Source organism: Eschrichtius robustus, chromosome 6 (assembly GCF_028021215.1).
Source record: "Eschrichtius robustus isolate mEscRob2 chromosome 6, mEscRob2.pri, whole genome shotgun sequence".
Lineage (NCBI taxonomy): Eukaryota > Metazoa > Chordata > Mammalia > Artiodactyla > Eschrichtiidae > Eschrichtius > Eschrichtius robustus.
In genome coordinates this window covers 74,061,233-74,083,734 of record NC_090829.1, presented here as the reverse complement: position 1 = coordinate 74,083,734, position 22,502 = coordinate 74,061,233, and the positions used below count along the sequence as shown (strand labels likewise).

The 22,502-nt window shown below is 40.5% G+C and overlaps 2 protein-coding genes across 9 annotated transcripts in view; one reads left to right on the top strand and one right to left on the bottom strand.

Moving 5' to 3' along the window:
* Positions 1-540: 540 nt before the first annotated feature.
* The window catches only part of SENP5 (SUMO specific peptidase 5), a 40,661-nt gene continuing 18,699 nt past the window's right edge, over positions 541-22,502 (top strand). Inside the window, exons 1-8 of one of the 8 annotated variants that reach the window (XM_068546501.1) lie at positions 541-703; positions 3,610-3,729; positions 4,280-4,398; positions 10,202-10,286; positions 10,425-11,965; positions 21,652-21,757; positions 21,927-22,065; positions 22,331-22,378. In XM_068546501.1, coding sequence (XP_068402602.1) covers positions 10,225-10,286; positions 10,425-11,965; positions 21,652-21,757; positions 21,927-22,065; positions 22,331-22,378 — 1,896 coding nt within the window. In that variant the 5' untranslated portion in view covers positions 541-703; positions 3,610-3,729; positions 4,280-4,398; positions 10,202-10,224. Of the gene's footprint in view, positions 704-3,609; positions 4,403-10,070; positions 10,287-10,424; positions 11,966-21,651; positions 21,758-21,926; positions 22,066-22,330; positions 22,379-22,502 lie in introns of those variants that run through there. The other 7 variants (XM_068546499.1, XM_068546506.1, XM_068546503.1 and 4 more) reach the window with 7 other exon arrangements.
* Positions 13,445-13,570, bottom strand: LOC137765701 (short transmembrane mitochondrial protein 1-like). Its single transcript, XM_068545483.1, has one exon. It carries the CDS (start codon positions 13,568-13,570, stop codon positions 13,445-13,447), a length of 126 nt encoding a protein of 41 aa, XP_068401584.1.

Sequence of the window (22,502 nt, the reverse complement as noted above, 5' to 3'; positions counted from 1 at the left end):
GTTCTCAGTTGAGGAGAGGCGGGTCAGAGATACAGAGGCACATCGCAATGCCAAGGGGAAAGATCACCATGGAAAAAACAGGGAATAAAAGCTTGGGCCAGGCCTCAAAGTGCAGCCAGAGCAGCAATGTGGTCCTTCGCTTTTGACCAAAGGGAAACGGGATTAGTGGAGGGAGACGCCATAGAGTAGCTGCGGTTTGCCTTAGCCCTATGGGGGTTAAAAACTTGAGAGCAGGCTGTAAAGAAGTCTCAAACCCGTTCTGCAATGTTCAGATCACAGTTTCTACAATCCTCACGCGCAAAGAGGGAAGAGCCGGGTCCGCGACCAAAGGCGGAGTCCTGACGCCAGGGGCGCCGATCTTCAGAAAGACGTCCCGGGAGGGCGGGGGAGCGTGCGCCGCCGGGAGCGGAGGGAAGGCGGGGCCACGCCCCCAGCGCCGAGCCCTCGCTCCCTCCCCCGCCCTCTGCACGCGGCGCGGGCGGGGCTGAGGCGGAAGGGCACCGAAGGAGGTGACGTTATAAGTGAGCGCCGGCTCTTCGGCAGTGGCTTCAGAGGAAGCTCGGTGGCTGTGGCCGCTGCAAGCAGGCCGGACGTCTGCTGGCTGACGGGCTTTCCCTTAAAGCTGGCGAAGGCGGGGCCGCAGTCCGAGCTGCCGCAGTATCTGGACCCACGGCGGGGCAGGTGCCGGCAGCGAGGGACGTAGGTAAGCGGGGGAGCCCGGGTGTCAAATACGGCGAATGACTGATGGAGCAGGCTGGCTGGCCATTCTCGCGCCAGTGCGCGCCAGCTCAGCACCCTGGCCTGGAGGCCTCGAGCGCTGCTCTTCCCCCACCGCCGAACCACAGGCAGCGGGTTTCTCCCCGGGCGCTGTTGTGCCTTTCCGGGGGCGGGGAAGGAGCTCCTCCCGAGGGACCAGTGTCCCCTTTTTCTCGCCAGTCCGAGCTGTACGACGCAGAAGCGGAGAGGGCTAGCGCCCCCGGCCGCTGCTCCTGAAGCCGGGGGAATCTTTGAGCGGAAGAGCTGCTGGTAGAGGTCCTCCAGCTCCTGCCGTCTTGGGTTTTATTTGTTCGGACAATTCTGCTTCCTTCCTGCCTTTGGTTCCATCCTCACACTCCTGGGACCCTGTTCTAGTGAACGGGTATGGCACAATTGAACATTTGTGCGGTGGGAAGCCTGTTTTTCCCTTCTGTTTATGCTAGGCAGTATCAACCCCCCGTTCCTGTGTATGACCACTCTTTTGGGGGAGGAGGGGTTCGGAGAGGATGTCGGGAGATAAGGGTTTTGGACTTGGAGTTCGAAAAGCTGGAGTTCGAAAAGCTGAATTGAAATCCTGGCCTGCCACTTGGTGGTGGCTTTAATCATGTGTAGACATTTTTAACCCATGTAAAGTGGAACTTTCTTATACCTATATAAATTAGTTGGGAGAATTAAATGAAATGAAGAAAACTGAACGTTAATCATGAAATATTTTGGGAATCAGGTTAAAGTCGGTTTAAGAATACCCAGGACGCTTAAATGGTAGGTTCTTAATTATGTCTCTTACCCAGAATAACTACGCTTGGTATGGAGAAGGGTGCCAGAAGAGATACTAGGATCTTGTGGTTAAAACCTAACTGCAGTCTCTTCTTTGGGTCGGGCAGCATTAGAAAGAAATCAGTTCCTCCTAGTCACCCAGAGGTCTCATGCTTATTGATTACACATTATTGGTGTATGAGGGATGACCTAAATCAGTTTTGCTTCTTGCTCAGTATGTCTAGTGGGCCCTTTCTAGGAGAAAAGCTGGGAGGGGCTTCATTCACACCTTGGCCCACTTTAGAAGGAATTCTTTGCACGTTTCTGAGGACTCCTCCCTCTGCCTCTAAAGCATTTCATGTTAATTGAAAATGTTCAGAGAATAAATGTAGGGACTTGAATCCTTTGAGTGGCTGAACATTACAGTTCTAAGTTAATATGAGGAAATACCTTTCTCTATATTGGTGAGAGAAGACCATTCCCTGCTCCGAAGTTTAAATAGACCCTAAGAGAAGTGTTTGGGGAGGAGAGAAGGGAGGTGCAATCAGTGACTTGAGTGAGTAGCACCTGTTCTTACAGTTGCTTGGTGAGACGAATTAAGGATACTTGCCTTACCTCATTGGAGTGTGATGATGCTCAGTGAAGCATGATGAAGTGCAATCTTCAGTTCCTTTGACACAGAATTGTCAGTTTGGAATTTTAAGTCATGGATACGGAAGGGACCTTGAGGGTCATCTAATCCAGTGGTTCCAAAACCTGCAAGGACATCAGAATCAGTTGGGGAATTAAAACAAAACCCCAGATGCCCAGACACTACCTTAATAGATCTGAAATGGGACCCGGGTGTTAGCGATTTTTAAAAAGCTTTTCAGGTGATATTCACTGTTTGAAAACGCAGATTTTAGTTTATAAAGAGGCTCAGAGAGGTGAAGTGTCAATTAGTTTGTTGCCTATGCCTTTAAAATTTTTTTCTCTTTTTCTTCCTTTCCTTAACAAATAACCTTACTTGAATCAATAGTACTATTTCAGGTTTTGTAGCTCTGAGAGCACAGAAGGGGAAAAAAGTCATTTGTCAGTAGCTCTGTGTAATTCTGTTTTCATAGTTCCCTATGCAATTAGACTCCTTAATGCTCTTTGATGAAAGTATTAGATTTTACAGTAAAATATTTTACTAAATGTTGCTTAGGTTTTTTTGTTGTTGTTGGCAGAATTATATAAAGACCATATCACTTTATAAATCAGTGTTTCTTAGTAGACTTTTATGCCAAGCCTTCATAAACCATGGAAGAATTCCAGTTAAAGAATATTTTTGCTTTTGTTCTGGCTTGTCATAAACCCACTGTACTGTCCACAGGTTTCTCTCTACCACCATCCTCCACAATCCTGGTATGCATGATGTCTTACTTTGTATCACTAGCCAGCTTCCTATGGAACTCAATTTGAGAACTGTTAGAGAAGCCCTATAACGTCTCTTATTACCTTACAAACACCTGATTTAACCAGAGGCTCTTGGTATTGCCTTAAGCTTGTCCTTGAATTTTTAGTCCCTTTTTCTTTTTTGGTTAATTGTACCGTGCCACTGATTTAAAGAATTTGATAGGTATCTAGAAAGGATCAACTGATAAGGAAGTAACAGTGCCTCATATGTATTTTTCTTGCCCATTATAGTGAAAATGTCGTGACTTTTTTTGGGGGGGGTGGTTAATATTTTCAGCATTCTTAAGGTAATAGATCATCAGGCAGAGTTGAACTTTCTCTTTTGGGGAGATATATTCATTAGCAAATTATCCTTTGAATAAGAATCACTGAAACGATGAAAAGGTTGTGTTAGTAATAGAGCCAGAAATGGACCCTACATCCCAAATCCTCTAAAGGAAGATGCTGAATTATTTTCTTTTTAAAAATAACCCTGTTTATAGCATGTTAACTTCCTACAACCAGATGACGCAGAGCATTCTGAATTCACTGATTAACAAAGCCATGTTAACAGAGAGGTAATCTATAAATTCAGAATCTAGAGAGACATATGGTATGTGTTTAAGATGAAAAACCAAGTCACTGAGTCTCTAATTTTTTTTTTTTTTTTTTTTGGCCAAGCCATGCGACATGTGGGATCATAGTTCCCTGACCAGGGACTGAACCCGAGCCCCCTGCATTGGAAGCGTGGAGTCTTAACCACTGGACCACCAGAGAAGTCCCTCTAAATTTTTAAGTTTTGTGTCTGAAATACCTTAATTCTGAAGCCTAAAAATTGTTGAATTTCAGATTCTGACAGAATACACTTTTCAAGTAGAGGTATTGAGAAAGGATAAATGGGAACCCAGGGTTCACAATTTTAATGTAAACTGATATTACGGGTTTAACGTAGAAACAAAGGCGGGGGGGCGGGTAGTGACAACTTGAAGACCCAGTGAGAAGTGGAGTTTAGAAGTCACTTGCTGGTCCTTGAGGCAGTCTTCTCTGTCTGTAAGGACTTGAGACCAAAATCGGATATTTAACTTAATCTACTTTATATGTGGCAGCTGAATGTACCTATCATCAGTAGGTACCATAAATGTCCAAGTCTCCAATTCTCAATCTGGACCTTTTTATGGTTCATTCATGTCCTCTGATGCCAATGGGCAATATTTTTTATTTTTGTTTTGTTTTTAATCTTGTTTCCTACTACAAACCATTCATTCTGTCTCATTTTTTGGGGGGCGGATAACCTCTCCCCTGTTTATTCACTGCACAGCAGCTATTCTCATTACTGTCTTATTACCTACAGGAGAAAGAACTTTTTCATAGTGATGCTTGAGTTAATCTGTACAGTGGTTGCACTGCAAACTTTTACTCAAGTAAATATTGGACCCCTCAAGGATTGTTCAGACTTCAGGCTGTCCTAGGGTCAGTGAGTATCTAATAAGAGTTGAAAGCTCACTTCTGTTTCCCTTGTGTGTGTGTTTTATCTTTTTTTTTAAATCCATATTTGCTATGCTCTTTATTTTATTATTATTATGACTTTTTGACCACACCCCATGGCTTATGGGATCTTAGTTCCCCTACCAGGGATTGAACCTTGGCCCTCAGCAGTGAAAGCGTGGAGTCCCAAACACTGGACCACCAAGGAATTCCCTATTTTATCTTTGAAGGAATGTTGGTATTTGGTGAACACACAACAGTATGGCCGAGAATACAGGGGCAAAAATGTTAAGGGACCCCATGTGGAGGTTGCTTTTAATTTTAATTACATGTACTCTGAGTTCATGCTTGGGATATGTTGATTTTAGGGTACTCTGGCTAGACTCTTATTGGAGAACCTTCAACAGTATTATCTTTTTTTTTTTTTTTAATTTTTAAAATTTATTTATTTATTTTTATTTTTTTTGGCTGTGTTGGGTCTTCGTTTCTGTGCGAGGGCTTTCTCTAGTTGCGGCAAGCGGGGGCCACTCCTCATCGCGGTGCGCGGGCCTTTCACTGTCGCGGCCTCTCTTGTTGCGGAGCACAGGCTCCAGACGCGCAGGCTCAGTAGTTGTGGCTCACGGGCCTAGTTGCTCCGCGGCATGTGGGATCTTCCCAGACCAGGGCTCGAACCCGTGTCCCCTGCATTGGCAGGCAGATTCTCAACCACTGCGCCACCAGGGAAACCCAACAGTATTATCTTTTTCTTTTTTCTTTGGCTAGGTAGATTTCCCAAAGAAGAATCTTCAGATCTTCTGCTTGGAGCTTATAAGCTGGGCTGTCAACAGTCTTGTAGCTAAACTGGCGGAAATGGTAGAGATCTTAGCATTCAGTATGTAAACACTCATGTTCATTTAACTCAACTATTTTCAGTATGATACCCTCATTCTCAACTGCACCAGAAGTTTTCCAGTCCAGGAATCCTTTGTTTTTCCTTTAGGGCTGCATTATCCAATGTGGTAGCCACTAGCCACATGTAGCAACTTAAATTTAAATAATTAAAATTAAATATTTCGTTCCTCAGTTGCACTACACACATTTCAAGTGGTCAGTAACCACATGTTTCCAGAGACTTCCATATGGGACAGGGCAGATATAGAATATTTCTATCATTGCAGAACTATTGGCCAGTGCTGTTCTAGTCTAGAAAATAACACTCCAGGCTTCTGCAAGGATCAGGGAGGGGCAGTTGGCTGGTTTTTGTGGCGAGTAGGAGGGTATCTAAATGATTTGATCTATCCTCTTGTTTTTAGCACCATGTTCACACCCCACTTACAGAACCTCCTGCTGCCAATTCCTGACCTGATTTGAGGCACTGTTGTATAAATTGGATTGCTTTCCTTCTTGCAAGCTTGACATTTAACTTTCTTTTTTAATTAATTAATTAATTAATTTTTGGCTGCATTGGGTCTTCGTTGCTGCGTGTGGGCTTTCTCTAGTTGCAGCGAGCAGGGGCTACTCTGTTGCGGTGCACGGACTTCTTATTGCAGTGGCTTCTCTTGTTGCAGAGCCCGGGCTCTAGGCGCACGGGCTTCAGTGGTTGTGGCATGCGGGCTCAGTAGTTGTGGCTCGCGGGCTTAGTTGCTCCATGGCATGTGGGATCTTCCTGGACCAGGGCTTGAACCCGTGTCCCCTGCATTGGCAGGCGGATTCTTAACCACTGCGCCACCAGGGAAGCCCTGATTTTTATATTATTAATTTATTTGGGAGGCACGAAAGGGCAGATACATGTATATTTTCTTATTCTTTCTTTTATGAAAGGTGGCTATATATAATATAGTAAAGAATTAACCTTGCACAAAAAGAAAGCCTTTATCCTTGGCTTTTAGGAGGTAATCTCTAAACACTTGGAATGTTATGTCTGATTGGAGTGTCTTTATTTGCCTGGGGGCCTTGGGTCACTGATAATCTAACAATATGATTTAGGATGGGGATTGGCCACGCCAGAAAAACCAAGAGTGTAATGACTTTGATATCAGTGGATCTCCAGAGGGGTTGAAGACTGAGCTCAGTCATGTGTTATGCCTGTGAACCCCCATAAAAACTCTGGACATCAAGGCTTAGGTGAGCTTCACTGGCTGGCAATTCTTGTCACACTTTGTCACACATTGGTGCTGGGAAAGTAATGCTGTCTCTACTCCATGGGGAGAGGACAACTGGAAGCGCCTCACTTGTTACTTCCCCTGGACTCTGCACTATGTAGTTCTTCACTTGGATGATTTTAATCCACATTCTTCAGCTGTAGTAAGCCATAACTATTAACAGTTTTCAGTGAGTTCTGTGAGTCCTTCTGACAAAGTATCAGACCTGAGGGTGGTTTTGGAAACTCCCTGAACTTTCAGTTGTTGTCAGAAGTGAGGGTGATCTTGTGTGGACTGTTCTCCCTAACTGTACACGTGGCTAAACTATTGCAGTGGCATACCATTGATACTCATTTGAACTCTGTTTTTTTCATTTAAACGGGAAATTACTCCATGTTAGTTCATAGACCTTATCCTTATTCTGTTATAGCTTCATTCATTGTGCGGATGAACCATAGTTTATGCAACCACTGCCCTATGTATGGGCATTTAGTTTGTTTCCAGTATTTTGCAATTACAGTGTTGCAGTGAATAACCATGTACTATGTATTTTCATTATTATTGGAGATGTATCTTCAGGGTAAATTCCTAAAAGTGGAGTTGTTGGATTAAAAGGTGAATACTTGTATGGTTTTGTTAGATATTACCAAATTCCCCTCCAAAATGACTTTATCAGTTTGTATTCCCACCAACCAGCAAAGTATGAAAGTTTTTTCTCCCACCAGCAAAACGTGTTGCTATAACTTTTGCCAAATTTCTTTGAGGTAAAATTGACATATAATATTATATTAGTTTCAGGTGTACAACATAATGGTTTAACATTTGTATACATTGCAAAATAATTACAATAAGTCTAGTTAAATCCGTCACCATACATAGCTCCCCACCCCCCCAAATTTTTTTTCTTGTGATGAGGGCTTTACTTTTAGCGGCTTTCAAATATGCAATACAGTATTATTAACTATAGTCACCATGCTGTACAGTACATCGCCATGAATGACTTGTTTATATGTTTATTTATGGAGGTTTGTACCTTTGACTCCTTTCACCCATTTTGCCTATCTCCCAAGCCCCCTTGACAATTTTTTAATGAATGAAGTTGAACATCTTTACTTATGTTTAAGGGCCATTTAAAAATCTTTATTTGTGAATTGTTTCATTATGTCTTTTTCCCATTTTTCCATCAGCCTTTTCCTTTATCCCTCAATTTAAGATATTAAATATTAGTAATATTAGCCCTTTACTTTCTGTTGAGTTTTTCATTTTTGCTATTTTAAGTGTCCTAAGCTCCTTTATTTTTTTAGCTCTTCCTTTAAAAAAAAACCCGTGTCCCCTGCATTGGCAGGCAGACTCTCAACCACTGCGCCACCAGGGAAGCCCCCTCCTCAGGTTTTTTTAAGTTCTCTAAATACGCTTTTGCTTTTATCTGTTTGGTCTACTTTTTATCCCTGGAAGTGTAGTGATTCTTAGTTATGCTGTCATTTGACCACTAAGAAGTTGCTTGGAGGTTCTGAGCTTGTGGTGGGACTTGTCAGTTGTGGGGTGCACTGTGGGCCATGCTGGGCCATTCTGTGGGGGCATACCTGTACTTATGTATATTCTTGTGGATTAATCAGTTTCTCTGAAGAAGAATCTTCCAACCTCCTGCTTGGACGGGTAAGACAGACTGCCAGCATTTTGGGAGGTGAGTGGGAAAGTGTTGTGGGGTCTTATATTCAATATATAGTTCCATCTTCAAACTGTTCCTGGGATCCCCTTGTCTGCAGAACTTCCTTTCTGAAGGAGAAACTTCTAATCTTGGGTAGGGGAGGGACAGTCACCTGCTATGCAGAGTTGGGAATGGATTTGGGGGTTTCATTGCTTCTTAAACTTTGGGGTAATTGGGCCTGTGTAGTTGTGGCATCCCCAAATATCAGTATCTGTTGGTCTTTTTGAATGATCTATCCCTACCCCACCCCTTGCCCACCCCCAGAACTGACCTCCTCCTTGGGGGTATAAACTTTTCTGGGAGCTGAGTGGGGAAAGAGGTTGGGGAGGAATTCCCTATGTAAACTGATTTATCCTCCTGTTTGTACCCCTGCCCTCAGCTGTACATGATGTGCCTGACTGTTCTAGTTCATTTTCTTGAGAAGGTGAAACTTTGATAATTTGCCATGGTAGGAGAAGGGATCTTGGAGTCTAATTGCTTCTTATTCAGACTTTCAACCAGTCCTTCCTTTTTCAGCTCTCCTCCATTCCCTGACCTTCATAGGTATTGTTGCTCTTGGTTCCTGAGCCTTTCTGAGGTCCTGTAACTTGCTCCTTGGCTTCCCCTACTGCTGGCTTAGATTTCAGCTCTTTTGGCTGGCTAAGTCTGTTATCACTCGTTCATCTGCTTTCTTCTTTCAGCAGTTTTATTGCTCTTGTCTCCTTTTTTGTTGTCATTGTCCTTGAGAGGTTTTGCCTTTTTTAAAACTCCATTTCTGTCATCTTAATGGAATTTGGAAAGGAAGCAGAAGTAAACATGTGTTCAGTCGTCTTCTCCCCCCCGCCCCGCCCCCAGAGAAAACTGATGCACAGAAAAGTAATACAGCTTTTCGTAGTAAGTTATTAGCATGCTGAAATTAGGATATTGATTTTTTGATTCTTCTGTTCCACCTGCAGTGGCTGGTGCCTTTCTTTCTAGGCTAAAGAGCCTTCAGTAATGTTAGATCTTATTAAGTCTGAGGGGAAGTCATGTTTGTTTGTTTTTAATATTTATTTATTTGGCTGTGCTGGGTCTTAGTTGCAGCATGCGGGATCTTCTTTGCGGCCTGCGGGCTCTTAGTTGCAGCATGTGGGATCTAGTTCCCTTACCAGGGAACGAACCTGGTCCCCCTGCATTGGGAGTGCAGAGTCTTAACCACTGGACAACCAGGGAAGTCCCAAATCATGTTTGGTTTTTACTATCATTTTCATCTACCCTTTCCTGTAAGTGTGTTCCTAAAGTTCACACACACACACACACACACACGTGTTGGTTCTTTTTTCTTATACTTACTTGAGAGCCAGAACCATAACTGGTTGAGAGCACCTGATAGAGTCCTGTCTCCTCATAGTCACTCAGAAAGCCTTTGACTGACTGACAAAGAGGAGGCTGGTCGGTCTCCCTCTTGAGGTACTGATATTGCGTGCATTTATTGACTGTCTGCCTGTGGATGACTGTACAGAGTAAAAGTCCCTGCCTTTACTTTCTGAAATTTGTTGTATGGGACTTCCCTGGCAGTCCAGTGGTTAAGACTTCGCCTTCCAATGCAGGGGGTGTGGGTTCTACCCCTGGTCAGGAAGCTGAGATCCCACATGCCTTGTGGCCAAAAAACCAAAACATAAAACAGAAGCAATATTGTAACAAATTCAATAAAGACTTTAAATATGGTCTACATCAAAAAAAATCTTTAAAAAAAAATTTGTTGTATGGAACAAATTGTTTTGATGTGAACTCAGTCTTAAATGGTGTCTGGTCCCCTCTCCCTTCTCTATCCTTCATTTTACAAATGAGAACACAGAATTTGGGTGACTTGCTTAAAGTCACTTAGCTAATGAGAAACAAGGCCAACACTTAGAAATTCTCTCCTGACTCCCTGCCCTTTCTGCTTCATCAAAAACTGGCTGCATATTGGGAAATGATTCTTGAAACTTGTTTCTATCAGAGGCAGGTACAGCAAATGGGGTCATGTTGGAGCACTCATGTCTTCCCTTATCCCTCATTTTCATTGTGGGGAAAACCTTGATCAGGTAGGATTTCATTATGTCTGATAGTATAAATTGAACTTCATATGCTTTTTTCAATTTTCTAATGTATATTGTTGTGAATATATCTTTATGACCTTATTTTTAGGGTAGAAATGTAAATTATCTTTCTCTTCTTTACAGGTGCATTCAGATCTCATTATGCATCAGAAAAATGAAAAAACAGAGGAAAATTCTATGGAGGAAAGGAATCCACTTAGCCTTTTCTGAGAAATGGAATACTGGGTTTGGAGGCTTTAAGAAGTTCTACTTTCACCAACAGTTGTGCATTCTGAAAGCCAAGTTGGGAAGGCCAGTTACTTGGAGCAGGCATTTAAGGCATTTCCAGTGCAGAAAGAAGGCCCTTCAAATCCAGAAAACGTGGATCCAGGATGAACCCCTTTTTGCTAAGACAAAGTCCAGTGTGGCTGTTCAGAATCTTAGTACTTTGTCCTCTAAAGTGAAAGGAAAGGACACTAAACACTTCATTTCCTCCTCAAGGACCTTCCTGAAACTCCAAGCAGAGAAGTTGCTATCATCAGCAAAGAACTCTGATCATGAATACTCTGGAGAGAAAAGTCTCTTGAAGGCAGCCACTGACATACCAGCAAATAGTGTTTTAAGTCAGGCCAGTGGTCACAGACCTAGAACGGAGCCACAAGCTTCTGATCTTCCTATGAAGTTCAATGGGGAGAGCCAGAGTCCAGGTGAGAGTGGCACAATTGTGGTCACCTTGAGCAACCATAAGAGAAAGCGCTTTTGTTATGGCTGCTCCCGAGGGCTGGAGCACCACAGGAATGGGGGACCCCTGATTCCAAGAAAGTTCCAACTTAATCAACATAGAAGAATAAAAGTATCTCCTCATATGATGTATGAGAAATTATCCATGATTAGATTTCGGTACAGGATTCTCAGATCCCAGCACTTCAGAACAAAAAGCAAAGTTTGCAAGCTAAAAAAAGCCCAGCAAAGCTGGGTGCAGGTCACTGGGGACCATCAAGAGACCCTTAGGGAGAACAGTGAGGGTGGCAGTTGCAACTCATTCCCTTCCCCAGAACCTAAAGACCCTTCTTGTCGGCATCAACCATACCTTCCAGATATGGACAGCAATGCTGTGGTGAAGGGAAAGAACTCTCATGTGCCTGATGGCCACACTAAAGGAAGCCCTCTCTTGGGCAAGGAGCTTAGTTTAGATGAAGCATTCCCTGACCAACAGAATGGCAGTGCCACATACATCTGGGACCAGTCACCCTGTTCCTCTCCTAAGTGGGAGTGTACAGAGCTGATTCATGACATCCCCTTACCAGAACATCATTCTAATAACATGTTTATCTTGGAAACCGAGAGAGAAGTTATGGCTCTGGGTCAGGAAAATCGGACAAGTACTGTCAATGATGACAGAATAAAACTGTCAGTGTCTGGGGCAGATCAATCTGTGAGTAGTGTAGATGGGCCTGTGTCCGAAGAGACTGTTCAGAATGAGAGCTCATGCCAGATGGATGAGGATGGATCTTTCAAGCAGAACATTCTTAGTTCTAAGTTGCTGGACCACCCTTACTGTAAAAGTCCACTGGAGGCTCCTCTGACGTGCAGTGGACTCAAACTAGAAAATCAAGTGGGAGGTGGGAAGAACAGTCAAAAAGCCTCTCCAGTGGATGATGAACAGCTGTCAATCTGCCTTTCTGGTATGCACTCTTCCTTTATTCTCCCCCAATCTCCGGCCCACACCTGCTGTCCATTATCCTTTCTAGGAGAGTTCTATTTGGTCCTTCCCCACGTGGATTTCCCTTTAAGCAATTAGACATTCTTTTATATTGCTGTATTATATAGATGTTCCATAGTTTAGTTAGTTTTTGATTGACGGACACTTGTGTTGCTTTTAGTTGTTTCCCTCTAAAAACAATGGTGCAGTGGAATTACTTCTTTATACTTTTATGGTTGTTTTTGTAAGTTAAATTCCTAGTAGTAGAAATGATGGTGGAAGGATACTCACACTTAAAATTTTAAGAGAATTGTTAAATTGCCCTCTAAAACGTTAAACCCGTTTGCATTTGCTAAAGTTTGCTAGTCTCATAGATCACAGGAGAGTTCTTTGTTTTAATTTGCCTTTTTAAATTTAAAGTTTGAACATCTTTTTCTATCTTTGCCATTGTTTGTTTGTATATAATTTTACTTTGCCTTTTTCTCTATTGGATTGTTTATATTTTACTTATTTAATATATGAGAAGTTCCTATGTACCATTGTTGGCTCTAAGAATGTGGCAACAAACAGGATACACTGATTCCTACCCTCATGGTCCTTAGCATCATTATACTTTTTTTTTTTTTTTATGAGAATCACTATAAAGTTATAATGTAAATACATTTTTTTAAATGTAAGAAGGCATAAAATTTCCTTTATAGACAACTTCTCATTTATCTGCCATGTAATGTGAAATGTGCCTGTAATAAAATAAGTATGATTCCTGTGACAGAATAGAGCCAGATCAAATGCACCATTAAGAAGAACATGCATACGAGACTATGAATTCTACTGAGGACAAAGGCCATTACTTTAAATACTTTTAAATTCTCGAGTTCCTGATAGGGTTCTCAGAACAGAGTTTCTTGGTTAATGAATAACAAATTGATTTATTGGTTAAATTAGCAACTATGGAGCTTCCTGACAACAATATAAAATTAGTGGATAATTCACCAGAAACTGGCTTCTAGATTTTCATTTTAGTTACTACTTTGAAACAACATAATTTAGTACCAAAGGTTTAAACACCCAGTATAATTGCTAGACTGTGAAATCAGCATTATTTATATCTCATCAGCTATACAAAACTCATCATTTTTTCTTTCGAAAACGGTAGTAGAAATCCCAAAGAGTAAGGGAAAAACTACTAATTAAAGGTCATGTTTACTAATCTAGCACCATAATTCCATTCTCAGGACCTCCCAAGTGGCTGGAAGGAGGAAGGGAAGAAGTGAGGATGTTGGAAAAGTAAGGGTTGTTCTTAACTTGTGGCCCCATTTGTGCTGTAAGGCAATGCAGGGTCTAGCAAAGAAGAAAATTGCTGAGGCTGGAGATGAAAGCAAAAGCTTTTGGTTCAGATGGTAGAGGAGGCCCTCAAGAACAGTAGAATCAGTTTATCCAGGAGGCAGTGCTAGAGTCAGCCTCATGAACTAGGGGGTTTCTTCTTGGCGTCCACGTCCTTTTTAATTTCTTCAAGTATGTCATAGTTCTGAGCCAGATACATTCCCACCACATTGCCAAGAGTAAATCCAAGCAGGAACTGGAGCATAGTGTCAGTAAGGAGGGCTCGAAGGGCAGCTGCAGCTCCTTGGGCCGTCCGAGCCTGCCTCCCCCGGCCTAGTTTTAAAGATGTTAAATTAAATTTTGGTAAAAGCCCTCAGTACCCCGACTTTGTGTATGACATTTTTGCTTAACAGAAAATTTCAATTCTTACATAGTAAAATTTATTTGTCTTTACTTTATGGCTTCAAGTTTTTACATAGTGCTTTAAAGTCTTGTCAAAATCTACCCCATGAAGTCATTTTGTATAAACACTTCTGGAAGACAATATGGCAGTATCAGTCTTTGACCCATTCCCCTTCTTGCAATTTAGCCAAGATATAAAAGAGTACAAATATATTTGTACAGGGACATTACTTATAGTATTGTCTTGGTAGTAAAACACTGAGGACAACCAAAGCAAGTGTTTTTATGGACCTGTAAGTTACGGCATATCCAGGCAGTATACCATGAAGCTATTAAAGAATAAATTTGATTTATATCTTGATACTGACCACTGTCTGTATAAAGTGAAAAAAGCAGGTTGCAAAACAGAAGGAGGCCGTTTTATTAAAAGATACATGTACACATAATGAGTACGTGTATATATGTGTGCACATGCATTTGTATAGGACATATCTGGACAGATATATCAAATTGTTATAAATGGCTTTTTCTGGGGAGTTAGGAGAGTTACTTCTTGGTGGTTTAAACAATTCTGAACACTTTGTTTTTTCAACCATTAAGTATGTATAAAAAACTTTTCCCCACAAAATGACAAAGTACAGAGTCCTAGAAAATCTTTTTAAAAAAATTTCTATTGTTTATACTGTCCTAGAATGAAGACAAATTTTCCTACTATGAGGTTAGCAGAACCATGATTCATAAATCTGAAAAAGTTAGCATTTACCCACAGATACCAATTAACCTACAAATATATATGTAGCACTTACAAAAAAAGTTGATAAATTGACTATGTCCTATAGTAAAACTGTAGCATAATGTGAAGACAAGAATTTTTTACAGAATTCACATTTCGTGATCTGTAATGTAGTTATTTTAATAGGCTAAAAGAGAAAAATCATGGTATCTCAGCAAGTACTGTGAAAGCCTGATAATAAAGCTTAGCTTCCTTTGTGTTTAAATCTCTTTGAAAACTAGGAATAAAGAAAACTTCCTTCACTTAGTAAAGAATATCTGTCGGAAACCAATAGTAGGTTTAAGAGGATGAAGTAAGCCCATGGAACCTCTTCTTCCTCCTACCAAACCCATAGAAATTATGAAAAATATATTTAAAACATATGTATCTCTATACTCAAAAACAAGGAGAGTTTTGGTAGATCAAAAACTGAGAAACTAACAAGGCATAAAGTAGAGGGAAGATGCAGAGGGGAGCCCCAGTGACAGAAGGAAGATTAGTGCAGGAAAATGGTGCAACACTGAGGGTGTACCGTTTCTGGAGATGGTGGAGAGGAAAGGGGAGACCCATGGTAAAAGACTGAGTAGTTGGAAAATCTCCACAAAAGCATCTCTCCCTGCTTGTGCCATTATCAGCAAGGAGGATATTTGCTATCAAGCTGAAATTTCTCCCCCCACCCCAATTTTATTGAGATATAATTGACATATAGCACTGAAATTCTAAGAATAGGAGATTGGTGTGGAGAGACAGGACATTCCCCTCTCCTCCTGCCCCATTACTTATAACGCCTGGCAAGAATGAAGAACAACCCTTTCCAGAAGAACAGTTTTGGGGGTTCTTAGCATCCCCACATTGAAAATAGTTCAAGGCAGAGCAAAAGCTACTGCCCATCACAGCCTTCCCTCCACCCGCAAGTTATTCAAGTAGAGATGAGCCTATAATCTATTAATTTATTTATTTGTTTGTTTTTGCGGTGTTGGGTCTTCGTTTCTGTGCGAGGGCTCTCTCTAGTTGTGGCAAGCGGGGGCCACTCTTCATCGCGGTGCGCGGGCCTCTCACTATCGCGGCCTCTCTTGTTGCGGAGCACAGGCTCCAGACGCGCAGGCTCAGTAGCTGTGGCTCACAGGCCTAGTCGCTCCGCGGCATGTGGGATCCTCCCAGACCAGGGCTCGAACCCGTGTCCTCTGCATTGGCAGGCAGACTCCCAACCACTGCACCACCAGGGAAGCCCCGAGCCTATAATCTATCACCAAACATCTGGGGAAAGCCAACACAATGGAAGAGACAAATTGAACTAAACTCGAGTAATCAAGATTAATAGAGCAGTCAGAATAGGAATTAGTATAGGACGATCAGCATGGTATATGCTCCCTTAATTGACTTTGTAGTGTTAGCCAATATTCTCTGGTGTCCTGAATGCTGGCTCTTCTCTAATATAACTGCACATTATGCTCATTTTGTATTTATATATTTATTAAGAGCCTATTGTACTTATCAAAATTTACTTTTGTGTTTCATATTTTTATCAAATATTGCATAAACTGATGCAGTATTTGTTCAGAAAGTTACTCCCTTCAAAACCAAGTTGAATGCTTTGCAATAACAGTAGTGTTATGTTTGTACAAGACAACTTTAAAAAATTTCAGGGAGGGTAGGAAAGTCTAGGATTCTGTACTCAGATTAGCTGTTTTGGAAGGAAAAGAAATAGATTCCTGTATCACAATATGTTCCAGGTGGATTGAAAAGTTAACTAATTAGAAACAAATACAGATAAACAAAAACTTGTACACAAATATTCATAGCATCATTATTCATAATAACCAAAAAGTGGAAAAAACCTAAATGTCCATCAACTGATGAATAGATGAATAAAATTTTGGTATATCTATACAATGGAATGTTATTCTGCCATAAAAAGGAATGAAGTACTGATATATTTCAGTTTGGGTGAACCTTGAAAACATGCTAAGTGAAAGAAGTCAGGCACAAAAGGCTGCATACCATATGATTCTATCGATTTGAAATGTTCAGAGTAGGCAAATACATAGAGATAAAAAGTAGATTAATGGTTGCCAGGGGGTGGGGAGGGGGGGAATAAGGAGTGATTGCTAATACATACAAAGTTTTTTTGTGGAGTGATGCAGATGTTCTGGAATTAGGTAATGGTAATGGTTATGGTTGTACAACTCTGAATATATAAAAACCCACTGAATTGTAGACTTTTAAGAGGATGAATTTTGTGGTATGTGAATCATAGCTAAAGCTGTTAAAAAAAAAAGAACATGAGACCATTTTTATAATCTCATATTGATAAGACATTTTAAAGCATGATAGGAAACTCAGAAGCAATAAAAATATACCAATTTGACTCCATAAACATTAAAATCTCATAAATATAGATAACCAAATTCATAAGTGAAAATCTGCAAGTTTTAGTGTCCTTTGACCCAGAAATTTGAAAAGTTTTTTAGTTTTTAATTTTTGGCTTGCGGGATCGTAGTTCCCTGACCAGGGATCAAACTCTTGCCCTCGGCAGTGAAAGCATGGAATCCTAACCACTGGACTGCCAGGGAGTTCCCTCAGAAATTTGAATTTTAGCAAGTGTGTTCTAAGGAAACACTAGAACAAGGATATATTGAGGGTTTTAATTGTAACATTATTTAGAGAGCTAAAAATTAACAACTTAAATGGTCATCAGCAGGGAATTGGTTAAAATATGGCAGATCAATTTAATGGACCACTAGATTGTTTTGAATTGACTTAGGAAAAAAAAATTCATGTATTAAATATAAAAAAGCAGCTTCCAGAAGAGTGAGTATAGTTTGCTACTTAAATGTTTAAGACATACATGTTCATTAGGGCATAAAAGTTCTAAAGGAATTATGGGGTGGCTGCCACTTTATTTTAAAATGTTTATGGTCATGTATTGATACTAGAATAAATACTTAAAGCTTGTTCCCATTTCAAGTTTATAAAAATATTCAGCCCTATTTTCTAGACTATTAATGTGTTATTTTTACATGTAGGTGTTTGGAAAAAAGTAAAGATGGATTCCTACATTCTTTACACCAAAATGAATTTCAACTGTGAACGAAAGATTTACTTGGTAGTTCTAATACTATTTTTTTTTTTAATTTTTATTTATTTATTTATTATTTTTGGCTGTGTTGGGGCTTCGTTTCTGTGCGAGGGCTTTCTCTAGCTGCGGCAAGCAGGGGCCACTCCTCATCACGGTGCGCGGGCCTCCCACCGCCGTGGCCTCTCGTTGCGGAGCACAGGCTCCAGACGCGCAGACTCAGCAGCTGTGGCTCACGGGTCCAGTTGCTCCGCGGCATGTGGGATCCTCCCAGACCAGGGCTCGAACCCGTGTCCCCCGCATTGGCAGGCAGACTCCCAACCACTGCGCCACCAGGGAAGCCCCTATTTATTGATTAATTCATCTTTTCCCCATGATTATGAGATGCTGCCTGCCATTCGGATTCCTATCTGGTTGGTTTCTCTGTTTCTGTGATATCACTATTCTGCTTCAATCACTGTTATTTGGTTTTATAATTTGATGGGAGTAGGCCCTCCTTCTCCTCTTCTCTCTTGCCCCTGTTCACCTCTCCTCCTTAATCTTTTTCAAAAATTTCTAAGAATTTCTCACATTTTTGTCCCAAGGTGAATTTGGATTTGTTTTTTCAATTAAACCAATGAACAAACAGTGGCTTTTGATTGGTATTGCATTACATTTAATAGACTAATTTAGGGAAAATTGCATTCATTTTAATATGGAGTTTTCCTGTCTAAAAACCAAAGAATTACTCCATTTATTGACCTGTGTCCCTTACTAGAATTTGGTAGTGCTTTTCACTTGTTTAATAAGTTTAATAAACTTAAGCACATTCCTTAAGTATATTCTTAGATATTTCGTGCCTTTCTTATTTTTGATGGGACCTTTCTGACATATGTATTGTATCTTGTTGGAGAACCAAGTGGTTGCATTTCATATGTGCACAACGCATTGAACCCCTTTCCACTTTCAGGGTGGGATGTGATCCAAGTGACCCATATCAGTTGTTGCAAGAAAAAGCTGTCTAACACAGTTGGTTTAACATGATGAGTAATTTAACTTCTAAAAAACACCTCAGTTTTTGTTTTTCACATTATTACCTTTTGTACTTACAGGATGGAATATAATTTGAACTCTAATTTTTCATTGTTTTGTTTTTTCCTAATATTTTATCCTTTGTTTCTTGGTCATACTAAAATTTTAGTACTTTTGGAATAAAAGAAATTGTATGTTCCAAATGCATTTTCCTTTTTGATTCATTGGTTTGGTGAAAACAAGTGGATAAATAGTGAATTTAACTCTCATTTTATTTTTTTATTTTTATTTTTTGGCTGAGCCCTGCAGCAAGTGGGATCTTAGTTCCCCAACCAGGGATCGAACCACTGCCCCCTGCAGTGGAAGCGCGGAATCCTAACCACTGGACCACCAGGGAATTCCCTAACTCTAATTTTAAGAAGTCTGTTTTTTGGGTTACTCTTGGCCCATGGGTATTAGAAGGGAAAGGTAAAATGAAGAACTAAGTTGTTTTGTAGAGAAGAGATAATAGATATTTTCTGCATTGGAGCTGGCATAGACGTTAACGGCTCAGTTTCTGTTGTCACATAACCTACGGTCAGAACCTGATTTCTGCCATATGCTAGTTAAGGGTCCTTGGGGAAGTTATTTAACCTCCTTAAGCCGCCTGTCTCCATTTTTAAAGTAGGGATACTGTCTAACACATAGGATAGTTATAAGGATGAAACGAGGTATGCTAGTGCTTGGCTTATGAGTGGTTTTTTTTTTTTTTTTAATTATGTATTTATTTTTGGCTGCATTGGGTCTTCGTTGCCGTGCGTGGGCTTTCTCTAGTTGCGGAGAGCGGGGGCTACTCTGTTGTAGTGCACAGTCTTCTCATTGCAGTGGCTTCTCTTGTTGTGGAGCACGGGCTCTAGGCACGCGGGCTTCAGTATGAGTGCATTTTAACTGTTGTTTACTTCTGGTCCTAGTGAGATAATGGTGTGCATCAGTGAGACATTGTCATTAGGGTTCTCCTTGAAGATCCAGGTAGGGCTTTTCTACTGCATTACCAATCCATGTTTATCATCTGAAAGTGAAAACAAAAATATGGATAAGAGGAAAAAAACATAACAACTTAAACATAACAACTTAAAATCCCCCAAACACTGCCGTCCAGAAATAACATTGTTAACATAACAAGGACACTTCTTGTTACAAGTTTGGAATTGGGTCCATATTCACTTGGTAGAAGAGATTGCGTTCTTATTTGAAGAGTCTCAATTAAGGTTGCTGGGCCTAAAGTTTAACTTTTTGTTATTAGGGGCAATATTTTTGTATAAAATTTGTTCCTTAAATGCAGTTTCTCAAATGTTGGGAATCCTTATCTTCTGTTTGGGTCCATTCTCCCACGTAGACACAAGACTACGCTTAGACAACTGTAAGATATGATATAGTAAACGCTGTCGGCAAACAGGCCCAACGGATTCCTAGTTTAGAAGCCCCAAGTCATCTCCTGCTCTGACTAAACTGGAACATGGGACTCCCTTTCTGTCTTCTGTATGCCTAAAGCCTAGACCAGGAGCAGACATAAGCAAGCAACTCTTTACTTACTTACTCTTACTATACTGCTTACTATACTCTTAAGCCTTTCAAATTGGGAGTCACTCTGGTGGGAGACTAACAGGAGGAAAATAGGTTTTTCACACATTTGTCTGCTCCTCCCGCATACAAAACACTCTATTTCCAGGACAGTTACTGTGTTGTAATCATTCCTGTCCGTTTTATATAGATACTTAGCAGAGGCCATTCTTGAAGTTAGGGGGCTGGGTAAAATAAGTGACTAACAGTCCTCATTTTTTCCATCTTAACTCGGTGGACTTAACTGTCAGACCGATGGTTAGCCAGACTGTTGCTCTCCCCACTCAGCATCAGTGGATAGCCTAAGTCATATCTCCACTTCTGTGAGCCTCTAAGCCTTCCCTCAGCTTCTTTGTAGTTACTTAGAAATAATGGCCTGGTTTTATTTCCTAGAGTATTTTTAGGTATATTTCTTCAGTGGGTCCTCTTGGAAACCATTAAAATGCATATACCTATTACTTAAGTTGACGTAAAGACTAGCCTGTATCCTGGCCAAGAAGTCATTCTTTAATTCTGTTTCCTCTTTTAAAACATGCCTCACCAGCTGTTATCCAGTTAAGCTCACTTCATAGGGTTAAGCTCACTTCATAAGGTTAAGCTCACCTCTTAGGGTTATGCAGTATCATGAGTGTTAAAATAACTGTCAAATTGTATGATATTAAAAATGCCTTAGTATATGTCCCTTGTTATGAGATGTGAAATTTCACACCTTTATCAAATAATAAATACAATGACAGTGATCTCAACAGTTCTCTCTAATTGTGATTTTTTAAAAAAAATTATTTATTTATTTATTTATGGCTGTGTTGGGTCTTTGTTTCTGTGCGAGGGCTTCCTCTAGTTGCGGCAAGTGGGGGCCACTCTTCATCGCGGTGCGTGGGCCTCTATCGCGGCCTCTCTTGTTGCGGAGCACAGGCTCCAGATGCGCAGGCTCAGTAATTGTGGCTCACGGGCCTAATTGCTCCGCGGCATGTGGGATCTTCCCAGACCAGGGCTCGAACCCGTGTCCCCTGCATTGGCGGGCAGACTCTCAACCACTGCGCCACCAGGGAAGCCCTCTAATTGTGATTTTTAAAAAGATAATTTCTTCAGTTACCAAATGTGATAGACACACTTAACTAGGTGATTAACCCTTTAGGTTTTACCTTTGGGAGATAGGATTCTTCTCCAAGGTTAAGATACTGAAAAATGTCAGTCTTTAGTTTCAGCTATCCATTTTCTAACAATGCATCAGTAGCTTAAAAATCCAATGTGAAATGATGCCTTAGAGCATTTTTCTCTAGATTGGAATGGTGAGGGCCTGATCCGTTTAATTTTTTTTTTTTTTTTTTTTACAAAGTATAACTTTTAAAAGATTTCTTTTTATAATGCATTTAGTAATGTAGGTTAAATGTACATTAAGTGTTGTGTATAGGTTAAGTAATGGGACAATGACTTTGCTGAAAATGGCTTTTCCATCTTAATTTTTCTTTCTTCCTTTATTTAGGATTCCTAGATGAGGTTATGAAGAAGTATGGCAGTTTGGTCCCACTCAGTGAAAAAGATGTCCTCGGAAGATTAAAAGATGTCTTTAACGAAGACTTTTCTAATAGGTTTGTCAATGATGCTTAAGTTAAGCCATTGAAAAGAAAATTATTGGCTTATATGACTTTTCTCTTGATTTAAAAAAAAAAAGATACTTAGCAATAAACAGAGTTGAACTTTTGTTTCGTGGTTTTTTTTTTTTTTTTTACTTTTTCTTTCAAAATATTTCTGTTTCAGAAAACCTTTTATCAACAGGGAGATAACAAACTATCGGGCCAGACATCAAAAATGCAACTTCCGCATCTTCTACAATAAGCACATGCTGGATATGGATGATCTGGCAACCCTGGATGGTCAGAATTGGCTGAATGACCAGGTTAGTGTATTGTATATTCTCAGCATGGAAGTTGCAGAGGATATTGGACAATAAAATGTAATTAATAACCTCTAGGTTGGCCTCACAATTATCTTTTGGAATCAAGGATTCTTTAGTACTTACTGAAGTGACTCATTCACTAACCCAGTACAGTATTGGAAAGGTTTGATTACTGTTAGCAGTAGCAATATGTTATTCATTCTGAGTGGATGTTCTGAATTGCATAGGGTTATTAGTGAGCTTGTTTTATGTTGACTTTTTATAGGTCATTAATATGTACGGTGAGCTGATAATGGATGCAGTCCCAGACAAAGTAAGTGAAAACTTTCTCTTTAGGAGAAAAAGTCCTTGTGTATTAAAGGAAGAAGCTTTTTTTTTTAACTTTATGTAATTATTTGATATTTCTTAGATTTTTAAAAGGAGGTTTTTGTCTTGAT